This window comes from Ursus arctos, unplaced genomic scaffold, assembly GCF_023065955.2.
Source record: "Ursus arctos isolate Adak ecotype North America unplaced genomic scaffold, UrsArc2.0 scaffold_3, whole genome shotgun sequence".
Taxonomy (NCBI): Eukaryota; Metazoa; Chordata; class Mammalia; order Carnivora; family Ursidae; genus Ursus; species Ursus arctos.
The window spans coordinates 83035603-83060377 of NW_026622985.1; the positions used below are offsets into that span (position 1 = coordinate 83035603).

At 39.0% G+C, this 24775-nt stretch overlaps 1 protein-coding gene across 2 annotated transcripts in view; it reads right to left on the bottom strand.

Moving 5' to 3' along the window:
- The window catches only part of CHCHD3 (coiled-coil-helix-coiled-coil-helix domain containing 3), a 261420-nt gene that overhangs the window by 144691 nt on the left and 91954 nt on the right, over positions 1–24775 (bottom strand). For both annotated transcript variants that reach the window (XM_057304554.1, XM_026511225.4), the window contains exon 4: positions 23099–23216. In XM_057304554.1, coding sequence (XP_057160537.1) covers positions 23099–23216 — 118 coding nt within the window. The remainder of the gene's footprint in view (positions 1–23098; positions 23217–24775) is intronic.

Here is a 24775-nt window from a genome sequence, read left to right on the forward strand (position 1 = left end):
GGGAGGCTCCTGTAGACGGAAGAACACTTACTGTGTGATTTTAGTTGATGTTTAAACAATTCGTACCACTCATAGTTCTGCAGCCATGAACTGGTGACAGTGGAGGCTATACTGTGCCTACATCATCAACAATGATACCAAATTCAAGAAGAAAAATGTTCTATGGGAAATCAGCCACTAATGCTCAAATAACATATGTCTACTCAACATAATATATAAATGGCGATTTTAGTTTAAGATTTTCTTCCTCCACTGCACAACTGACAATTGACTTTCTCACAGCTAAAACTTTAAAATGGCAGAACAAATTTTGAAGACATTCTCTGCAATTAAAAACGGCTGCTTAGATGCTGAGAGAGAATTTTTCAAGGATAATCTTGCTTTTCACTTTTCTGTTCAAAGATTCAAATGCAAGAGAAATGTGTTGAAATCAAGTAATTAGAATTCCATTTGGTCCATCACCCCTTTTCAAAGATTCTAGATTTTACTGACAACTTTTTATCACCATAATATCTAGGAAAATAATAGTATTTGGTGTTTTCAAATGAATATATGTAATCAAAAAGTCAATATGATTTATAATCGCAAAGGAGTTGTCAAAAAATGTTAAATACCTAAATACTTTTTAAATTGGCTTCGCATCAGAAAGCTCAAATATCAGTTTTGAAGACCGTGTAATTTTGGCAGATTGATAACTCCTCATAATACCCATCTCACCCTTACCCATGATAAGGCCTCTGATGTTCAGCAGGGCTCATGATCAAGGGCGGGGGGGGGGGGGGGGACAGGGGCATTTTTTGCTTCCTTTGATGTTAGGTGGGGACCAGTAAGTAAGTTCTGACCAGGAGAATGTGAAGGGAAGTAGTATATGTACCCTTCAGGATTCATCCCAGTATATCCTAGAGAAGGGATATATCCCTACTTCCCCTCTTCCCCTGACACTGTCCCGTCTATGGAACAAAAACGTGAAAATAAGCTTCCTTAGACCCTACGGATGAAGACTAACCATAAACATATATTAATATAAAGTTTAAAACTACAAGTTCCATCTTTTAATAAGCCTATATTTATTTGCCTAAGTAGCATAACAGTAATTGTTACAGAATGCAAAAATACAGGGGCGCCTGGGTGGCACAGCGGTTAAGCGTCTGCCTTCGGCTCAGGGCGTGATCCCGGCGTTATGGGATCGAGCCCCACATCAGGCTCCTCCGCTATGAGCCTGCTTCTTCCTCTCCCACTCCCCCTGCTTGTGTTCCCTCTCTCGCTGGCTGTCTCTATCTCTGTCAAATAAATAAAATCTTAAAAAAAAAAAAAAACTTAAAAAAAAAAGAATGCAAAAATACATGTGATATCCTCTAGACATAGATAATACCTTTTTCCAATGCAGTCAAATGATTTTAAATTCTAAGTAGTCTCAAAAAAAAAAAATCTAGAACAATGAATAAATGACCTCAAAGAGTATCTATATTTCAAATAAATTTTTAAAAATGTCTTAAAACCTTTGAAAATCAAATTATTTGATTCCAAAGCACCAAGAAAATGATACCGAAACAACACAGTCTCTCTAAATAGGTGCAACATTTTAATATCAGTGAGGCTACAAAAATCACCCCAGAGGAGCAGAGAAGAATCACAACATTCAATAAAAGGAGTTAAAAGACAGAGACAAGTTAGAAGCCCTGGCCCTTCCACTGTCAGCTGTATACGCTCGGCCATCTACGCATTCCTCCTGGAGAATCTCAATTTTTGCCTTGAGAAATGGGGCAATATGTGCCCAGTCTACTTCACAGTGCTGTTGTAAACATTAAGTATGGAAAAAATACATATAAATATACCCAAAAAGAGAAGATCCTTTGCAAATATAAGGAACTATTATTCAAACAGCTATGTATACATGCTAAAGTACACACTGGCTTTCATTTATAAAAAAGTAAAGGGAGTCATTTGTTTTTTTAAAAATATGTCATTGTAAATGCATTTATATTTAAAAATCTAATAAAGATCTCCTCTCACCTGCACTTGACATTTCAGGAAAAAGATGGCTTAATTTGCTTCTCTGAAGATTTCCCCCTCACAACTAAATAAATAACAAGGCTAATATTTACCAGTATTATGTGAAAATGACACACAACCGACAAAACATTTCTCATCTCTTAAGATGAGAAAAACGTTGATTCCATGATGGATCATAAAATGGAGTATGAAAGACAACCGAGGGACAGTCCAAACACAGAGCAGAAGGCCTATGGTGGGATTCAGGGTGCTAAGAAACCCTACAATTTTTTAAATTAAGATTTTTATTTAAAAATTTGTTTTCTTAATTAACTATTTTAGAATGCCTGAAAAAATAATCCCAGATAGTACATTAAATGCCGTCAATTGTGTTACACTGTATAATATGTTGCTATGTGGTTTCTCAATTTTATCAAAATTACATCTGAGAGAATGAAAACCATTTGTCTACATTTAAAATTCCTCATCTCTACAACTCAATATTTTTCCTTGATGCATTCTAAATGCCCTAGTAGAAATTATTTTGAAAAGAAACCATTAAAGGTATGCTAATGACTCTGAATTGTGACAGATGCTGTGGAAACAGGCCTGTTGGCTGAGGCACAGCACCATTAACTATCTATCATAAAGTACTCTGGACTTGCTCATTTATTACTGCTGCGTTGCTCAAGGGGGGAGAAAAACAGCAAGAGTTTCTCTTTCTGAGGCAAAAATCATAAGCCACTCACTTATTCTAATGTCATGATCCCCACTGTTTGTCTGCATGATAATTAGGAAAATCAGAAGTAGTGAAATATTGCTTTAACAACGTGATTGGAATTAAACTATTAAAAAGCCCAAGGAGAAAGTTCCATGTGCTTACTGACTGGTGAGTCTCCAACACGAGACACCCACTTGCAGGCAAAACATGTCCTATTTCCTAGGAATGAATCAAGGAGTGGAATTCCAAGCCTCACAGGGAGGCATGGGGGAAAGAAGGGAAGAATTCAGAAAGAGGAATGGAAACACATTATTACTCTGAGACTCTTCTGTCTACGCCCTGTTAAGAATATTTGTTGATCACCCACATTCAGAAGAAACACTGATCCAGCCACTGTGGGAATCAAGAAGCAGACCACTGGGTTTTTACGAAGGGACTGTACGCACACTAGCTCGGTGGATCCTACCGTGGAGGCTCTAAAGAAAGTATCACTCTGCTTTTGGAAGAGAGGAAAGTGAAGCTCAGCTGCAAGTGAGGGGACAGACTCAAGACCTCAAGATCATTTAGCTGAACCCAGAAGTCAGGTCTTCTGTCTCTAAGGCCAGTGCTCTTTTCTTAAAGACCAAGTAAGAAGGAAGTGAGGGAGGGACAAGTGGTAGGAAGGGCAGGGATAGTTTCTTTAAATCTTTACAAAAATATGAAGAATATGCTGCATGACATGTTTAATATAGATGTTATAGCCACATTGCATGGAAGAAGCCTAAAAATATATCTGGGTGTGCAGGCCTCAGCACACCAACGCACAGCCTTGCCAGGCTTACACAAGAGCCGTTCTGACCATGGGACCCCCGGGCGCCAACAAGAGGAGGAGGAGGCCTTGTTTCTCTCACCTCCAACAGTTGTTCACAATGAGGGCTGGCCATTTAAAATCCTATGTTTTAGGGGCGCCTGGGTGGCACAGCGGTTAAGCGTCTGCCTTCGGCTCAGGGCGTGATCCTGGCGTTCTGGGATCGAGCCCCACATCAGGCTCCTCTGCTAGGAGCCTGCTTCTTCCTCTCCCACTCCCCCTGCTTGTGTTCCCTCTCTCGCTGGCTATCTCTATCTCTGTCGAATAAATAAATAAAATCTTAAAATAAATAAATAAATAAATAAATAAATAAATAAATAAATAAATAAATAAATAAAATCCTATGTTTTAAAAATGCACTTGCCCAGGTCCCACCCTGCAAATCCCAGTCCACTGGGGCATTTATGGTTTTTTTTACTAGCTTGACAGGGGACTCTGGTGATCAGCCAGGCTTGGAAAACTTCATCCTAGAATCACAGCACTTCCTTTTGTACCTCCACACACACCTGATAGAGGAAAAAGAGGTCAGCACAAAATTCACAGCTTTAATAGTCAGCTACAGATTTTACAAGAGTAAAGTAAAGGACAGGGGGCGTAGCAAAGAATTAAATGATAAACAATCCTGTCCAGGAAGGTACTATCAAGCCTAAGGGATTTTTAACTACAGAAAGGAAAGCACTCAAGACAACCCAAAATGGATGGATGAAAAGTTCACTTTCAGAGAAAATACAATAAGCCCGTGCTGTATAGTGTTTGCTGAGCATGGGTGTTTGACAAAAGGTGTTATAATACCCTAAGCTCAAAACTTTGTACTAACAATTTGCCAGTGAAGTCCAAATTACACTGCAGTAAAACCAAATGCTCATTACCCGCAAAAAGATCCGAAGTGTCCACCTTTTCATGGGAGTTGGCCCCCCAGGCATTCAAGAATGGTGATAACAAGGGACTTGGCAGTAAAACACCGCACCTTTAGAGACCTTTGAAGTGGTCTCAAGAGGGCTTATCTTACAGCCGTCTATAAAGTAGAAGTCAATGTGTCCATTATTTACTTATTCTAGAACCATGTGGTAATAAATTCAATATTATATTCAACACCTGAGCTCATTATACCAATAGCTACCTACTCTGGCCAGTGAAAAGGACTGTTTAAATGGCAAGTGCTTCACTTCTACGTAAAAGCCCATAAATTAATGTCATCTGGACTCTTCATCAAGGAAATCTATCAGTGACACCTAGTCTATAAAAGAACCTTATAGAATCTTCTATCCTACATAACTTTTAGCAAACTTATGAAGTGATCATAACCTTCGCAGTGCTTTGAGTTTAATTACATTGCCAAGAGATGTTCAAGTTTAATCAAGACCCTAAAGATATCAATCATAGCATGTAGGAACAGGGCCCTGTCAACTACTAGCCTTAGGAGTAGTGTCCCCTCTCACCTCCAGCTAATTTCCTATGTCCTCTTAGATGAATGTAACCAGGAGCATCACCCATGCTCATAAGTCCACTTAACAGAATAGACCTGTCATTTGGTTGGCCACAGCAGCCCAGAATAGGCCTGAATTGCCGTTATACCAAGATTTGGACTACTGAACAACTCAAAGGAGCCCCTTCACAGCTTAGTCTCCCTGGCCCAACTGCCTATTCAGATTTTCTGATAGCAATCCTGGAGGTTCCAACAAGCCCGCTCAACTACTGACAGCTATTGTGGGAACAGGAAAAATTCCATTCAGTCTATATTACGGCTACTCTAAGCATCCTGAGAGCAAGGACCAGGCTCAATCTTCTGCTCCCCCAGCTCCTGACACGGCACCTAGACAGAGGAGGTACACAAAACCTATCAGTTGTGTTGCTATTCAACTGAATGATTTGGGGCATACAACATCATGTTACCTCTGTCATACTACACAGCTCTGGCTACGACCCTAGCGTTTTTGGCTAGCCCGTAGTTTAGGAGAACATACAGGAGACTGCCAGGGTCTAGAGAACCTGTATCTCTGCAGAGACAGGGTCAGGAGTTATTGGGAGGCAATCATCCAGAGACAAATTATTGTGAAATGGTTGAGAGGTGAAAGCAAATGACAATGCCAACATGGTGCCACTTTAGCTCTCACCTGTGCCACGTGATGCATCTCAACATAACAGGGACTCTACCATGCTCGGAGACAAGAGAAGCCCACACCTGCAGGCCCAACAGCATACAGGGTACACCTCCCAACAGTCCTAGATAGTTTATTCCTATATACTTTAAGTGTGATGCAGTTTTTAAAAATGTTTTCAAAAACATTGTCATCTGATCCAATTATCAAAGTTGTTCAAACTCAAACATAAAAGTAAAAATGCCCTGAATAATTACAAAGCACTCTAGGTATAAGGTAGCGCGCGCACACACACACGCACGCACACACACACACACACACACAAATGATCAAGAGACTGAATTAGAGCATGAAATACTGAGTGAACTATTTTTTATTCCTTTAGGGTTGACTCTTCTCTCTCCCTAATCTGCACCTATATCTGGCATGGTATTAGCATGATATGTACCAATATCCCCTACTAAAATGTAAAGTCCACTAGAAAAGGGATTTCTCTTTTTGCATGTTTTGATATACTCCCAGCATATGAACTACAGTGCCCACCTAGCACGTAGTAGGCTCTCGATAAATAATTCTTGAATGAAGAGAAATGCAAATAAAATACACACACCCACCAACAGATCTACATATGAGGAAAAGAAAAAGTTCGCTCTTGCTCAACCAATGAGCATTGGCTATGACAGGCAAGTTATGTTTTAAATTATAAGAGCTTTATTTTAATTCCACATGAGTACAATAAAATGTCATTCTGATCATGCAATGAAGACTATCAATGATCACTATGCAATGACCATATTTCTGCCTCTCTGTTTCAAGGTAAGAACAGAGAGAAGCCAGTGACATTTACTCACTAACAAAGCTGTCGTAACAGCGGCCTTGCAGATAACTGACAAATGATATAGGCCTGTCCCCCATTATTTAAGAGGGATTCAGGCATAAGGTACCAGTTTCATAGTCTAGGAAGTTATAATATTAATCTTTGCCCAGCTACTTATGTCTCTTAAATGAGGAGGTAAATGCAGAAAAGGTTGCTGAGAAAAATGCCACATATAAAGGAAAGACAGAGGAGGTCATACAAAGATAAACATACAGCCCCATAGCTCTACTGAAGACTAATCTATCCCAAATGCCCTGTGTCTGGCTTGTGCAGAAGGGGAGCTGTCCCCACCTCAGTGGAGCTTCTCATCCCAAGCCAGCCCAAATTTGTAGAAAGACCCCTGGCCTTCTTCCTTCTTGTTCTCTGGCCCGCAAACACCACTGAAAGAAGATGAAAATCAGCCCAGAAAGGGAAAATACAGATACAGGTGCTGATCTCACTGCCACTTTATCCTTAAGAGCCCTAGGCCTCCTTCTTCGAAAATAGGAGGAGGTTAGGTAGGGTGATTTCTACAGTCTCTTAAGTTGTAAACAAGAAGTACAGTGCTCATAAAGGATAATTTTGCCTCTATGTGCATCAAGGCCGACTGGCCACTAAGACAGGGCAAAGGAAGGAGCCAGAGCCCCATACAGCAGGTTCTGGGCAAAACTGTGCAGTGGGCTGCAGCTCGGAATTGAGAAGGCTCTCATATCACAGGGCATGCCTTACAGAGCACACCTCTCTCAACTCCCTATCTCCAGTGCAGTGATGAAGAGGAGAGGCCCGCCTGGCACATGGCACAAGGGTTATTACTAGGAACAGCATCAGGCTACCTGTCAAAAGGCCCCAGGCGATGAATTAATTACTTGGGTGAACTTAGTATTGCGCGTGTAGAAGCCCAGTTTGTTGACAGCCTCAGAAGTTTACAGAGACTTACAAATCAACTAAAAGGCCAAATTACTTCTTTAAAATAAGAATTACATTTGCCAAAAAAAAACAGGCATGTAGGACATGCGGCCAAGACACACTCTTTCTGCAGGCCATCTATGTGGAAACTAGGAAGTTATTCCATAAGCTTTATGGCCCAGAAGTGTGCTGGCACGAGGCTACGACAGCTCTCTGTAAGCACCTTCACAAAAGGCAGGCATCCACCAGCACCAGACAACTAAATGCAGACCCAGGCCCAGGTGGGAAGGACACAGCGTTACATAAATAGAAGACTCAAAAGAGAAGTAACTCTTTTAAAAGCAATAATTAATGGCTAAAGGGATCTATTTTTTATTACATATATAATAAATACTTATTCGATTCAGAGAATCAGATAAACATAGAAGTGTTTTATATATATATATATATAAAATATATATATATATATATATATAAAATATATATATATATATATATATATATATATATTTTTTTTTTTTTTAGGAGGGAGAGTAGGGGAGGGGCAGAGGGAGAGAAAGAAAATCTTAAGCAGGCTCCACACCCAGTGCAGAGCCGGACACAGGGCTCCATCTCACAACTCTGAGATCATGACCTCAGCTGAAATCATGAGTCAGACACTTAACTGACTGAGCCACCCAGGCGTCCCAACACAGAAGGGTTTTAAAAAACAGAAAAAGTTAAAAAAAATATATGTAATCCTGTAGCGAGCTGTCTGTGCAGATACACAGATTATAAAGAGCATGCTGATTTTTTACTGTATTAAACATCATATTGTAAACATGCCCCATGATATTAAATAATCTTTTAAAACTTCATTTTAAAGACTTAAAAAAAAATTGACACGTTCTTTCTTTAGACATGTTAATATATTCCATCTGTGACAAGCAAGTCTTACTCTGGAGTCACTCAGAATATGTTTTAAACTTTATTATAAGACAACTAACTATTTCTCCCTTATTTCTAAGTTACTGTACTGCAGTCTATAAGGAAAGGCCTCCCAAATCGAAAGTGCCCTGTCCAGTTAGAAACTTTAGGCTTTATAAAATCTCCACAGTGACAAGGTGGCAATCTGACAAACTAATACCTCATCATGACAGCTGGGAGAGGAGGGGGAGTGCCCCTACCTCAAATATCAACTAGCACCCTTTGCCCGGCAACAGATGTGCCTATCAATGGTGGTCTTGCCAAATTAAACACCCCAGCACTTTTCTCCCCTTACTTCTTTTCTTAAAGATTTTATTTATTTATTTATTTATTTGAGAGAGAGAGATAGCACAAGCGGGGGTAGGGGGGCAGAGGGAGAGGGAGAAGCAGATGCCCCACTGAGCAGGGAGCCCCACGCGGAGCTCGATCCCAGGACCCCGGGATCTTGACCTGAGCCGAAGGCAGACGCTTAACCCACTGAGCCACCCAGGTGCCCCATCCCCCCCCCTTACTTCTGTCTTGAGAGGGAGGAATTTCAGGCCAAACAGAGAAGAGGGTAAGGCCATGACAAATCAATGAAGAGTGTATTTCGGAGAGGGACAACCTGGCCATAGCATCAAATCACATCATTACTCCACCTACATGCAGGACAAGCACTAAGCTCCCAATTAAGTTATGCTTGCGTGACAAAAACTTCTTCAACCTCCTGCAATTATATACTGCAAAGCAGAAAAAAAGCTCCCAACACCTTGTATCAAACTGTGGACACCGTAAGAACAGTCCCCAGTGCACAGCTGCCTATTACATGCTTGTGTCCCATTTTTGGTGACATGGGGACAGAAATGTCTTTTCTACAGCTTCTCTATGATGACAGACATTACTAGAAATGCATGGATGGCTTTACAGCTGGCATGGATCAATTTCTAGTTACTTTACAATTATTGATTGGGGAACTCAAACAGACTTTTGCTACTTGCCAGACAAAAAGCTAACCCCACCCCTTTATAAATCTTGAGAAAAAGCCCAAGGAACATGAAAACTGATGTACTCTGGAAACAGAACATGTCAAGACAAGATTATATCCAACTCAAAGCTGAGAATCAAGTAACAAGTGTATCTCCAGAAGAGAGCTTGAGAAACTTGCAGTCTTGGCAAGGCACTCTTACAGCAGCAACCTTTGTTGTAATCGGAATTGACGGGAGGCTTTTTCACTTCAAGTAAAAGATTTCTGTCAGGGTGAACATATTTTAATCCACCACATGCATTTGTACCATGTCATTTACAAGGACAAAACCTGACTACTTCAAGAGCCTGCTTTTGTTGTGTCACTCCACAGGCCCAGTGTACATGTTCCCAAGGCTCATAGAAGGAAAAAAATTATTTTTATATGTATGTGTGTGCGTTCACACACACACATACACATAAAGAGAGGGGAGGGGAGGGCGGGGGAAGCAATATGATAATATACATGCACAGCATATGTACAGCTATACATACATCTTGGAAATGGTGATCTACAAGATGGAGATCCATGGTTAAAATATGCTGCGTACTGAAGGAGGATGTTATTTAGATCTTGTTCTTTTTGATGCCTTCAGGGGTGGAACTCAGAGAATTTTTTTATAATATACTGAGTTCTTTGAGGAGTTAAAAAAAAAAAATTGAAGCCATCAATACATTCTCCTGTCACCTGCGCGTAACAGGGAACAATGGGAACATTCTAGAGATGCCACAGTCCACGCACTGCAAATTTAACATAGCAAGAGGAAGAGGGGTTAAGAAAGAAAAATTATGCCACAAACGGACAAGGTAGTGATACAATGCTCATATTAAAAATTAGCACACGAGGGGCACCTCGGTGGCTCAGCTGGTTAAGCATCTGCCTTGGGCTCAGGTCACGATCCCGGTCCTGGAATGGAGCCCCACCTTCGGCTCCGTGCTCGACAGGGAGTCTGCTTCTCCCTCTCCCTCTGCCCCCCCTTGCTGTTCCTGCTCCTCTCTCCCCCCTCTCTCAAATAAAATAAAGTCTTCAAAAAAAAAATTAGCACACAATTTTTAGTAAATTGAAGAAATAAGTGGGAAATGAATGGTAAATAAAGCAAGCATTTAAAAAGATGAATCTTTTTTTGGACTTAGGAGTAGCAAAAGGGTTTAGTCCACTGTAATATAGAAATATATGGCATTTAATAGTCATTTTGTAAAGATATAAAGTAAAGCAATTCTGTCTTTTAATTTGATTGTATTTATATTTTAATTGATATCAATTCAAGTTTATTTTGCTAACAAAGGCCTGGGTTTTTATTCTAAGTCAATAAGCACATATTAGCAGAAAGATCCCATCCTCTTACACCCAAGAAAAGGACCCCTCTCATTTTGACCCTTTCAATACAGTGACTGCTAACAGCCATTTATACCTGTGCCTGTGACTAAACCACTTCTAATCAGAGTAAGTTTTCAATAACAAAAATCCAATTTAACCAAGAAAATAGAAGCTTTCAACTTTAACTATTTTCCTTTTTTTAAAATGGGGTTTTTTTAATAACTAAAGAAAATTAAAATAGATGTGACTCTTGGAATTGGTAACCTATTCATAAAGCAAAATTACTTTATGAAAAGTCAATTTGTAAGTATATAGAACTTTGCATTCTCTTAGAACTCCTGTATTTATATATTTATTCATCAAGGTAACAGACTTGAAAGCAAAGTGCATTAATGACCTTGTCTTCATTTTAAACAGACAGAAACAAAGAGCACAAAGAAAAAAAGCAATTTGCCTAAAATTACATGAAGGAGTACCTGGGGAAGAGGACTGAGGAGTGGGGTGAGGCGGGATTGGGGGTGGGGGGAGAAGTCTATTTCAGATAAAATTCTTGTTCCAAAAACTCTGTAGCAAAAGAAGAGTGTGCTAACAGTTTTAATGATACAACTTGGATGCTTGCCACATTTCAAAGACACAGAATCAATACAGGCGCCAATGAAAGCATTTAAGTTGTTTTCATTTTGGTTCATGAAAAGAAAACACCCAGAACAATTGAATCTTCACCCATAATACAGAATATTAACCTACAAGTCTGAGTAAAACTCCTCACCTATCATTTTTTGTCCATTCCACTTCCGTCTTTGTAAAACTCTAACAATAACAGCAAGAACTCATAAATTGAAATTAACACAGTATTCATCTTGATTCTATTGTTTGCAAATCATGCTTAAAATGTCTTAAGACCTGACAACTAAGTGCATTATATGATCCTGGAATTTACCCTGCTCCAGGAGGAAAAATTACCGTGAAGATTACTGGAATCTGGATTAAAGATTAAACTACTGCACCAGTGCTAAATTTCCTGATTTTGTCAACTGTACTTGGTTATGTAAGAGACACACACTAATTTTTAAAGGGTTGAAGTATTAAGGGGCAAAATGGTATGATGTCTGCAACCCATGCTACATGGTTCAGAGAAGGGGTGTGTGTGTGTGTGTGGGTGTGTGCGCGCGCACCTGCATGTGCACGTGTACACACACAGACAGAACGATAAAGCATGTGTGCTAGATGAATCTGAGCAAGTTCTTTGTCCTTATAACATTTCTGAAAGCTAAAAAATCAAAATAAAAAATTTTAGAAATTAATTTTGAAATTAACATTTCTTATCGTTGTCTGAAAAATACCTTTACCATGTGCAACAAAAATAAAGTATACATGCATACACAAATGTATATCATCTAGCCCTGTTTATACTCAGGTTTTAAATTTACAAAACACCTACAGTAAAAATTAGTTACTATCTCCTTCCTATCCTTCTACCATAGCTGTGAGGAAAGAGCTTATTTTTATGATGTAGACTAATTTTTCTGTTACATGAATTAATCTGCTGTCAGTAAGAAATATCCTTGGATGAAATGCAATTGAAAAAATACATTAATGGTTATGTAACTACATCCCCAATTTGTTGCCTTTTTTTTTTAATTTAACAAATTTCCAACACAGTCAGTGACATATTTTTTAAACTATTCAGAGTTTGATTTTGTAAGAAAAACCTGTGGATTATCTTCACTTCAAATTTCTCATAAAATTCAATGAAAAAACAAAACATAAAATTGTATCCACTGTAAGAGTAAAGTGGACATTGTGAATATATTACATTTAATCTTAATAATCTACTGCAGCAAGACTATCTCTATTTTCAACAAGAATCCTGCTAGAGAAGCGCCTGGCTGGCTCCGTCGGTTAAGTGCCTGCTTTCGGCTCAGGCCATGATCTCAGAGTCCTGGGATCAAGCCCCATGTCGGGCTCCCTGCTCAGCTGAGAGCCTGTTTCACTCTGCCTACTTGTGCTGTCTGTCAAATAAATAAATAAAATCTTAAAAAAGAAAAAAAAAGAATCTTGCTAGATTAACACATCTTTATTATCCAAAGTAGATAAAGAACTGAATCTTCTTTTACTTCCCCCTGCAAATAGTTTACCTTGCACATAAAAAAAGGAAAGTTTCTGCTGTTATATAATACTGGTATTCTTCTGAGGGCAAGGAAATGGGTAATTGCTACAAACCAGGTCCTTTTGAATGTATATCAATCACCCCTCCCAAAACACAAAAGATCATAACAAACTTTTTCTAATAAGTACACTCCAAAATGACTTTATAAAAGTACACAGTAACATTTCATTTAACCAGTATCCTTTGCAACATGGAAATTCACAGGTGAGAAAATTTTTGAAATTCTGAAATTTACAACCTGACATGCCAAAACTTTTTCAACTCAAAATAATTTAGAAGGAAACTTTAGTTCTAGTATGTATTATTCCATTCCTTGTCCTTAAACAGAGTCTTCTTAATCCCTGCTAGTGTTACAATCACGAATACCTGATTTCATTAAGCAATACCACACACAGCCTGCTAGACTGGCTAGGGCTGCCCGCTTCCATGCTCCTTCTCCATGAGTACAGTTTGCCCATCCTGCTATGGCGTTTTTAATTCCTGCACGTGCTCATCGTGCTTTACTTTTTGATACCTTTTTTATTTCTGTCTCCAGTAATTTCTCCTTTGTCCATTTGCCTGCTCTAAAAGTCCCCTTACTCTAATACAGTTGGTACAAAGTACTACAGCTTAAAAACTTAATAATAACAAAAATTGCTAAATTGTGCCACAAATAAGATCACACAGGCAGTGGGGACCTAATTTGTAGCTTACTCCATGTGCAACCTTTAAGTTCAGAGTCTCTTTGAACATTTGTTTCATCAGCTGCAACAGGAATGATAGAAGTCCTACCCATTTCAAACAATTATTAACACCAAATAAGACAGGGGACTTAAAAACTCTTGGTTAAATAGAAAGTGCTAAAAACAAGTATCAACTATTTTCGTTGTGACGCTGGTTAGTAACACGCTCATGAGGAATATGGCACTACATAAAAACGTTATGTGATTCCTTTTGGGTTTGGAGCTATGGTTCCAGGCAAGCAGCTAGCTGTGTTTCTGAGAATCAGACTAAAGAAACTGTAAAAGGATTAATGTTTACTGCCTAAGCAGAAAATGTATATAAGTAGGCCTATAATCTCCAATAAAACTTACCCTGTGACACTGACTGGTGTTCTTTCTTATCAAGAAAATATTAAACACAATCTGGAATTAAATTTACAGTCAGTGTTTTAAACAGGCAGAGGATATTCAAACACGGAGTTAAGTATGGGACTCTGTAGCCATCTGTCATAAGAGATGGAAGAATGGAGAGAAGTTAGCAAGAAAACTCCTCTAAACTTTTAATCTCATCAACAAATTTCTATGACAATGAAGACATCTGATGAGTTTACCACGAGTAATCATAAATTATTGGTGCTGATCATTCCATTACATTTTTTTGAAAATAGCTTGGTGCTGTCTGAGTAAATCATATTCTGCCCGGGGCTATGTAGCTTACCTCGAATTATTTCAGAACCATCTAAAATGACTCATTTTTCTATTAAAATGATGAATGGGCTAAATGAGGTATGTAATAAATACTGCAGGTTTGTAAACAGATTCCTGCTCTCTAGAGAATGAAGGCCTAACTTCATTTGGTAATTCTGCCCCTCGGTATTTTCAGAAGTCATCCTTAAAATATAGTTAGTAAAGTAAAGAGTGGAAAGAGTCACATTGGAACAAAATGTTGAATGTCTTTCTGGTTAAGGGAATAACCCTAGGCTACATGAAAATAAACCCTCCCACCCCCAGAAGCAGGGCACAGTTTAAAACATCAAGAAATTCAGAAAGAACATAACTCAGTCCCACTTAGGAATGATAACTAAGCAATAAAACTGGGGCTACATAAAAGAAATAAGAATAGATATAGAGCTGTTCAAGAATGTCTAACACTGTGAAAAATTTAATGTTCAAAAAACAAAAATGAAGCAGATCTCGTTGCACATGGTATGTCACATAGTAAGTATTACGGCTGTTCAATTTACTGCTGAATTCACTAAGTCACAGGTCCGCCCACAACAGGTTGAAAGCAATTCTCCAAGGCTGTATCAGAACTGCCAGTTGTAAGACTTGCCATGAAGACAAACTGAAAAGATGGCTGGTGAACAAAAGGGAGCACAGGGCCAAGGATGGAACTGGGGTTGTCATTTTGAAATGATCAACATGGATCTTGCTGAAAAATTCTCTGTAAAAGAACAGTAAGACCGATCACTTGGGGCCCTACAGTCTCATTCATAACATAACGTGCAAAACTCTTACTTGGAATTTGTGAGGACTGACAGACTTCATGATACTTATGTGAAACTTTTAACTTGAAGGTTAAAACAAACACAGAGGGCCGTATTTCTTAGCCTCTTCAGTAGGAAATGAGATTATGTTATCAGTTCAATAAAATTCTAAGGCCCTAATGACAGCTCATTTCAGACTAGGCATTGAAGCAAATAAGTTAACGATAAATGCCAGGTCATTATAAAGAGATGGAATTATAACCAACCCTTTGCACCTTAGTTACCTATGGATTTTTACTCAGTGCTCTCCATACCTCACCTTGACACCCATAATGACCCAACTGATGGGACATCAATAAGCTATTTACGGCAGGGCTACCACATAGGACACCACTCGACAAGAGCTGCCCTGAGCCAACCAGTCTGCAAGCAACTTGATGCATTCTTTAAGGACATTTCGAATGGAAATATGACAGCACATTCTAAGCAGAGTTGCCCCTCACAGTGGTCTTTTAATCTAACTAGTTGTTGGTAAGAATATCAACAGCATTATACTCAACTGTGCTATTTCTTCTCTAATCACTTTGTCAACAAGGTCACACAGACTGAGAATACTTCCTTGGAAAAAGAGCAACACGAGCAAATTGCCATCACCCATACATTGTGTTCACTGGACGGCCTCGTCATCCCTGACGGTGAGATTTAACCTCCATCATGAGGAGAGCACTCAGCCATTCTCTGCTCCAGGCCCCTCGGTATCTGTTCAGCATGATATCATGCTTCTCTAAGGCTATCCGGTAATATTGAGATCCCAGGTATTTCTGTTAAGCTGGGCAAGAAGGAAGGATGATGACGTACATTTGAGAAATGTGTTCATCTGGTTAAGCTTTCAGTATACAGGCAACACTGAAATCAGTCGTACCCATCCTATTCTTTCTCTGGCCTCTTAGCGTAATGGCTAAGCTGGCAAATGGGGACAAAACATGCTTTTCCTTTTCCACTGCAGGAGCAAACAAACACACCTGAAGCCACCCCCCTCTTCATGGGATATTTGATTAGTAGTCTCTTCTTCATAGGGCTATGTGCCCTCCCGCTGACAATAATAATACTGCTTTAACACACACAGGAAGTAAGGACCATACATGATAACAAAGAACATAGAAGATAGCATCTGAATGCTTTGTCCTGGAAACTTTAACGGCCTGCTGAATCCAAACACACAGGGGGCAAAATGATCCAGTGCATTCTGCTCCCACCAGTCTTGAGGAAAAGAATGAGACTTGTAGATGGATCCCAGGTCCCATTCTTACCAATACCACTGAGGAAAATATCTTATACCTACATGGCTTGGATGCCCCAAACACAAAGTAGAAATTCTACATTTAAATGGTCTTCAAAAGCAAAAGCTCAAAATGATTAACTTCATTTCTGGCATTAAAAGAAAATTCATACACCATGCATGTCAAAACATTTGGGGCTTGGTGTCTTTTGCAAGAAAACCAGTACATGGTTTATACAACCAGAGCGGGCACATTAATGGAGATTATAATCAAAGTGCTAAATTGCACCCAAAAAACTGCAAGTTTTTTTTAAGTATATTTAAGTGCCCAATAAAAGAACCCAGGAGATCTGCTGCTACAGGGCAACTGGCTTCACCTGGTTAATTTTAACGACACTGATAGCCCTGAGCAATTGGTCTTACTGTTCTTTTACAGAGAATTTGTGAGCAAGAACCATGCTGATCATTTCAAAATGACAACCCCAATTGCATTCTTTGCCCTTGGCCAGAACCTCACGTATATTTGGGCAGCAGTGGTATTCTTATCTATTTCTTTTAATTTAGTCATTTTCCTCCATACCCCAAATTTCAAAACCTTTCTCTTTTTTACCATGAAATTTCAACTGTCACAGTTTGAAGCACAAACAAAACACAGAACTGAAAGGCACACAGCACAAAATTAATCAATTCTTCTTCTTGATTGCTTCACTGGTGCATTTCAGACAAAGAGGAAACTGGGGATAAAAAGTGACATTTTGGTGAAACAGCCACTTAAATTTAGAAAAACTAAATTTATGCATTCACCTAACCTATTTTTTTTAGCGTTATTTTTTTCTAAACACTATTTGATTTTGTAGATTCAAAGAAATAGGATATAAGTAGAAAAAAAGTTCAAGGTTAAGAATGACCTTCCCGGGGCGCCTGGGTGGCACAGCGGTTAAGTGTCTGCCTTCGGCTCAGGGCGTGATCCCGGCGTTATGGGATCGAGCCCCACATTAGGCTCCTCTGCTATGAGCCTGCTTCTTCCTCTCCCACTCCCCCTGCTTGCGTTCCCTCCCTCGCTGGCTGTCTCTATCTCTGTCGAATAAATAAATTTTTAAAAAATCTTAAAAAAAAAAAAAAAAAAGAATGACCTTCCCACAAAACCCTACACTTGATAGGAGACTCTTCAAGAAAAAGCAACGAGATGTAGTTCACCTTTGCACCTCCAACAACTAATAGCACCTAGCACATAGTAGATGTTTAATAAATCTGTGAAGGAGGGGAATGTGGGAAGGGACCAAAATACATAATGATCTAATGATCTCATCTACAGGCAAACAAAATAATTAGTGCAGTGTCTGAGGCCAGAATCTTCCCAATTCTACACTAAAGTCATACTTCACAATATACACTTAAACCAGAATATTTTTAATTGATTGCTACATTTTCTATTTAAAATAAGAAGGTTTCTAATAACAGAAACCTTGTGGCTACCGTTGATACTTCTTTCAACCATTCAAATCTAAAATCCTAGTACTATAACCTAAATATCCCTTATATCTCCTTTACATCCCACTAGTACTGTCCTAATTGAAGTACCACTTGTTCTCTCTTGGATTAACGGGAAGGCTGCTAACTTGTCCATTTCCATTCACTTCCTCTTCTATTCTACCCTTCACACCTCACTAGAGTGAGGTATCAAAATGCCCATCCAACCATTTCATTTCTCCCCTTCAAAACCCATCTATGTATCCAGTCCAGGGTTCTTTGGATTGCACAACCAGAACTCATGATCTTAGCCCCACCAACGTCTTCTGCCTTACCTTTCAACACTCCTTGCCCTGGACTTCCCACTCAGCAATTCCTTATACTGTCCCACTGTCCCACGGGGACCGTGCATCTAAGCTTTCACCTGTAATACTGAAGGCTAGACCACCCCTACTCCTCAACCGTATGTGCAATTCCTGCTCATACCTCAAGGCTCAGCTCAGGCACCACCGCCCTGAGAAATCTTTTCTATTCTTCCCCACTTCCTTTCCCATTTTCAGGGCTTGAATAGATTCAATTCTTCATTTATTCAATCAACAAGTATTAACTGACTAATTCCCCTTTGCTAGGAACTGGTATATACTGGACACTCAAATATGTGTTGAACAAATGAATGCACATATAACAGGGAGTTAAAAGAAAGTCCCTACTTTCCCAAAAGTGAGAATTCTCACAAGAATATAAGTACCATGGCTCTATAACAGAGTTAGCCCTTCTCAACATTATTTTTAATATATCAGTCTCCCACATTATACTGTGAATTTCTTTTCTTCTTTCTTTCTTTGAGAGAGAGAGCAGGGGGAGGGGTGGAGGAAGAGGAAGAGAGAGAATCTCAAGCAGACTCCACACCGAGCGTGGAGCCTGAAGCGGGCTTGATCTCAGGACCATGAGATCATGACCCAAGCTGAAACCAAGAGTCGAACGCTTAACTGACTGTGAATTTCTTAAGGACAAGAGTTTGTCTTTTTCTTTATATATCCTTGGTATCTAGCCCAGTGTTTCTCATACAGTAACCGTTCACTAAAACACTGTCCAATAGGTGAAGGAAACTATTTCACAATTAGATGTATAAATATTTAAGTATTTCCTTAAGTAAATGCAGGTTCTTTTAAAGTTGAGGTTAAAAAAGAAAAAAGAAAATACAACAGTTCTGTGGTGATCACAAAAAATGACTAATGTCAAATCAACAAAATTTAGTAAGACAAAAGAGTAAATCAAAATTTTAATCAGCATTTTAAAAAGAAATTAAATGTAATTGCAAAGTTTTAAAAAAGATACAACTCCCTACTCTTTAATTTTTTTAAAATCTAATGACACAGCAAATGTTAGATGTATATGTATGAGATCTTAAAGATTCACAGAATGTCAAGTTGCATGAACTTTACAGGTTGCCTGGTCCTGTCCTTTTATGTAATCTTCATTCTTTATGGAGGTGCTTTCCTGTTCCTAAGAAGCATTCCTTTAATGTGAATTTTATTTAGCATTTCCATGCAGGTAAGATTATCAGTGAACTGCCTCTCTCGGATTTCTGGGCAAAATCAGCTGACAAAAATTATCATTCCAGCGAGTGAGAAGTAGGGTGAGGGGCTGCTATAGTCTTCTTAAATCTAGAGCAGCACTAAGCTTCTCCAGCTAAAGCAATTCTTCCTAAGGGGAGAGTCCAATCTGATTCTATTTTAAAACTTCAGCAACAGGGCTCCCATGACTTTGCCCTTCAAAGAGCCTCTGTAAAGCTAGCTGCTACAACTGTGGGAAGAGAAGCCTGGACTCCCGCGCACGGAGAAAGCAATCTAAACGTCAACTGTTAGTGGGCGGCGGAAAATGGGGACTGGGGAGGAGTTAGGTTTATTTCACAACACCAACATCACATCAGTTTTGTTTCTGTTTTCCTCGTTCTCTGGAAAGAGAGCTTTCCAATTCCTGCCAACGTGTGAACCCCAACCTTTACTTCCTTACAGGCTGTGACATTCGGGTTCTAAATAAAGAGGCACAAATCAATGTCTGACCATCACTCAAACAGTCCCACATATTACGGTTAAGAATGGCAGCAATGGCGGCCCAGCCTCACAGCACAAATACGCTGCCGTTCTCAGGGTGACTCTCACATGAATCACTGGTTCTGGGAATGCCCGCTTCCCCAGCTGAGGATCAAGGGACCGAGGGACAAATCCGACTTAAATCGCAGTCCACACTGCACATTTTACAAGGTGGTACCCTGCAGAATCCAGAAACCCGGACTGTACATGGATGGGGGAAGAGAAAGAATGAACTTTTACACCCTCTAAATATTACATGTGCAGGAATGCTCATTTCCTTAGAATTTTTTCTAATCTTTAATTGTGGCAAAATACACATAACATAAAACCTGCCATTTGAACCATTTAGAAGTGAAAAGTTCAAGAAAAGTACATTAACACTGTCATACAAACAATCTCCAGAACTGTTTTCATCTTGCAAAACTGAAACTCCAAACCCACTAAAATGTGCTCCATTTCTTCACCCCCCAGCCCAGGGCAACCACCCCTCCATGCTCTGTCTCTATAGATCTGACTCTCTAGATACTTCATCTAAGTGGAATCCTACAGTATTTGTCTTTTTGTGACTAGATTATTTCACTGACCGTAACGTCCTCAAGGTTCATCTATGTGGTAGCATGTGTCAGAATTTCCTTCCCTTTAGGGCTGAATAATATTCCTTTGTATTCACAGACCACATTGTGTTTATCTGTTCATTCGCTAGTGGACACGTGGGCTGCTTCCACCTTTGGCTATTGTGAATTATGCTGCTATGAATACGGGCATACAAATATCTCTTTGAGACTCTGCTTTCAAATCTTTTGGATAAATACCCGGAAGTGGGATGGCTGAATCATATGGTAATTCTATTTTTAGTTTTTTGAGAAACCACCATAATGGTTTCCATAGTAGCTGTGCCATTTTACATTCCCACCAGCCACAGCCTTGCCAATATTTGTTACAGTCTGTTTTTCTGATAGTAGCCATCCTAATGATTATGAGGTGGTTCCTTAGTAATTTTTATATTTTCCAAATTTTCTATACTAGCCCCATATTATCTTATTAGAAGAAAATTCAGTGAAAAACATCCAATCATTAAAAGTGATCATACAAACATACATTTATTAATAGAGAAAGATCTTTACCCTATAGTCTAATTTTTTTAATATGCAGGTTACTGTAAGAGTTATATTGAGACTATGTGTACTATCACCTATGTTTGGGGAAATACATATAAAACATATTAACATAAATGTTTTATACAGACTTAGTGGAATGTGGAAAGGAATATAAAAATAATAAACCAGAATGTTAATAGTAATTATCTCTAGATAGTAGTAATTTAAGTGATCTTAATATTTTTTCTATTTACTTTCTGATCTTTACCCAACGAATGCCTTCTATAACAAATAGTAACAATACAGGGAATTAACCATGTAAGTTGGGAATCATCAGGTACCTAAATTACTGTGGGCAGCCATGTTTTTTTGGCCATGAACTACCACTCAAATGTCGAAGAACACTCAAGCCAAGACAGATCAACTATAATCCTATTACATAAATTCTACTTTTATTCCCTAAGTGCTATGAGGGCTCTTTTTGGCTAATATTATGGTAAGTGCTAAAATCTGGGAGATACTGTAATTTGCTATCTATATCCTATAACCCCAGAACCAAGAAAGAAGAGACCTTCAAAATAGCCTATCCCTGGATGTTTCTTTTTTGGTCCATCACTTTTGTTCTGGCTTCACTGTCTACCCATTCAGCCTGGACCCTGGATTAGTCTTTGGAGAAACGGATTCACTACACATCAGCATCCTTTTATTTTCTCTAATGGCATGTGACCTCTCCAAGAAAGGACCAAGGGAAAAAATACGAGAGAATACAAATTGACCCTTATCAATTCTTAAACAATTCCCAAATGCCTGCTGAGTTAGGGACATCACCCTCAGTCCTCCATTCAAAGTTCTCCATTATATAGTCTCATTTTACTTCTCCACTGAGTTCCCAACTATGCTCCAATGAACACTAAATGTTCTCAGAAGTTACACGTGGGTTTCTAGAAGGCTGAAGTGGGAGGTAAGCAGTCAGGACCCCAGGCTTCAACCAGAGCAGCCCCACTTTTACTTAACAATGGAAAATCGTTTGGTAAGTTATGATGCACAAAGAAGACAGACGTTTATTCAGCCATTAAAAACTACATTTCAGAAGAACATTAGCTGATACAAGAAAATGTTCATGATGTTAAATGCTATATGCAGCATTGTCCAAATTCTTATGTATTCTCATATATACAAATTCGTACATATTTTAAGTATGTAATAGACCTAGGAATAAACATTTTCGAGAGGAAATACATCCCAGTGTAAATCATGGTTATGTAAGAATGACAGATTTATGGGTGCCTTTTAAATTTTCTCCCCCTTTTTTTTTTTTAAAGATTTTATTTATTTATTCGACAGAGACAGAGACAGCCAGCGAGAGAGGGAACACAAGCAGGGGGAGTGGGAGAGGAAGAAGCAGGCTCATAGCGGAAGAGCCTGAGGTGGGGCTCGATCCCATAACGCCGGATCACGCCCTGAGCTGAAGGCAGACGCTTAACCACCGTGCCACCCAGGCGCCCCTCTCTCCCTTCTATTAATAATAATTTTTAAACATGTTTATGTAATCTTTGCTTTTAAAATTTTCTTAAATAGTTCTTTAAAAAAAAAAAAAAAAGGACTCCCTTTAAAAAGACTGTTCCCAAAAGCCTTTGCTCTGCATTTTCCCCTTTTTGAAGCACAGAAAGTGATTGATCAAACCTTACTCACCTTAGCCAGAGACTTCCCAGACTAACATCTGGTGGTTGCACTCAGGGAGAGAAACAAGATATGCTGCTTGCCCCAAGGTTTCAAATACAATGAAATCAAAATCAAGGGGGGTGGGGAGAGCAAACAAGCAATATCCCTTCAGGCAAAATGCATGTGCCACTGTCTCCCTGTTGATCTTCGCAGCAATAATTTTCAAGCTACCTGCCTTAAAAAATTCTTCACGGTTAATCTCAGCAAATTGTCAACAACTTGTAAAAGGCAAAAACCAAGAAAATCTAAGCAAAGAGAAAGAACATGCGTTTTGTCAACACTAAAAGCTGGCAAGGAGTGCTTAGCTTTTCCCAAACATCAGAGATCTCCTTGTAGACAAGACATTTCTACTAAATCTTTAATACTCACCAGGTGCTTTGCCTTGGCTCGTTCTTCTTCACTTGATATCCTCTCTCGAAGAATAGCTCTGGTTAACTGCTCATTAGCAAAAGCCCTCTCTCTGTCCAGTTCTTTGCCTTGCTTTAGTCTGAAAAGGCAAGAAAGGACTAACTTAGAAAAAATTATTTTATTGATTATTATTTAATGAAATACTTAAATAAAAAGAGAAATAGCCGAAATCACCTTGACCTATAATTTATTAAAAGCGGGTATATTTTCTAGTAAGGCCCCATGCAACCTCTACCCAAGCATTAAAATAGCAGAAATCAAATCCCTGAAAAGTTATTGATAGGACTGCTTAACTAGTTTTGCGAAGTTCTTCTTATGTAAAATTGAAATGTGCCCACCTAAAAATTCCATCCCTAGTGCCTCCGTTTGTCCTCTGGTGATACAAGCAGTAAGTCTAATTAACAAGCCACCTACAAGACAAACATTTGAAAGTAACCATCATCTTCCCCTCAAAATTGACTCATTCAACTGTTTGTTGAATACACACCAGCCTTTGCGTGAGGCACTGATGACACAGTGCTGAACAAGAAGGACAGGTCCCTGTCCTCATGGATCTTATATTACAGCAAGGAACTAAAAACATAATTAAGATGTTTTCCCTCCAGATGAATTACTCCCATTTTCCAATGATCCTCATATGCAAAAATGGCCAGACCTTTGAACAGCAGGGATCCTCACTTCTGGAATGACTCCAATTTGTCCCTTAGTCCCAGACCAAATGTAACACTGCAGACATAGTCTAACAAAATAAGACAGCAGAGCTTCCCCTCCCAAGATCTGTACACAATACTAATTCTATTAATGAAGCATCGGACAGCACTCGGTTTACCAGTAACCTCATCACACAATTACATCATATTAAGTTACAATCCACTAAAACCCCATCATTGCGCATGAAAAAGATAAATTACTTTGGCACCGATTTTCACCATAATGCCTGGCACATAAAGGCATTCAGTAATCACTGAATGAGAGTACATTTTCGTCTAATCTTATGGACAAAGATTTTCTGATTGCCTTTTCTTCTCTTGAGAGAATAGCCCCTCTATACCATCATATCCCCAAAGGTACAAGCGATGCTTTAAAAAGAAAAGGTAAAATTGCTATGTTGGTGTAAGTGAAATTCTGAGTGGAATCTACTTTGTAAGTGGGAATGAGGAGCACCAAATTGAATTCAATACTAAGCTATCAAATTTTAGTTTTAAAAAGATTCTTGAAAAGAACTAAAGAAAATAAAAACTTGTTACTATTTTTAAATTACCACAGCATCCAGATACTCTGAAATTCTCAGAAATCAATCACAACCAAATTTCATTATAATCAATTATAATTAAAAATATAATCGGAGGGGCAACTGGGTGGCTCAGTTGGTTGAGTGTCTGACTCTCAGGTCATGATCTCATGGGTCCTGGGATCGAGCCCTGAGTCAGGCTCCCCAGTCAGCAGGGGTCTGCTTAAAGATTCTCCCCCTCTGCCCCTCCCCACATTCTCTCTCTCTCAAACAAATAAATCTTTAAAAATATATAATCAGAAATCGCCTTGTAAAATATATTCCTAAAAATTGAACCTGTGTTTTTATGTCTTGAATGAAGATGAATAACAGAAATACAATAAAACCTACACTTTGAAATTCTCTAA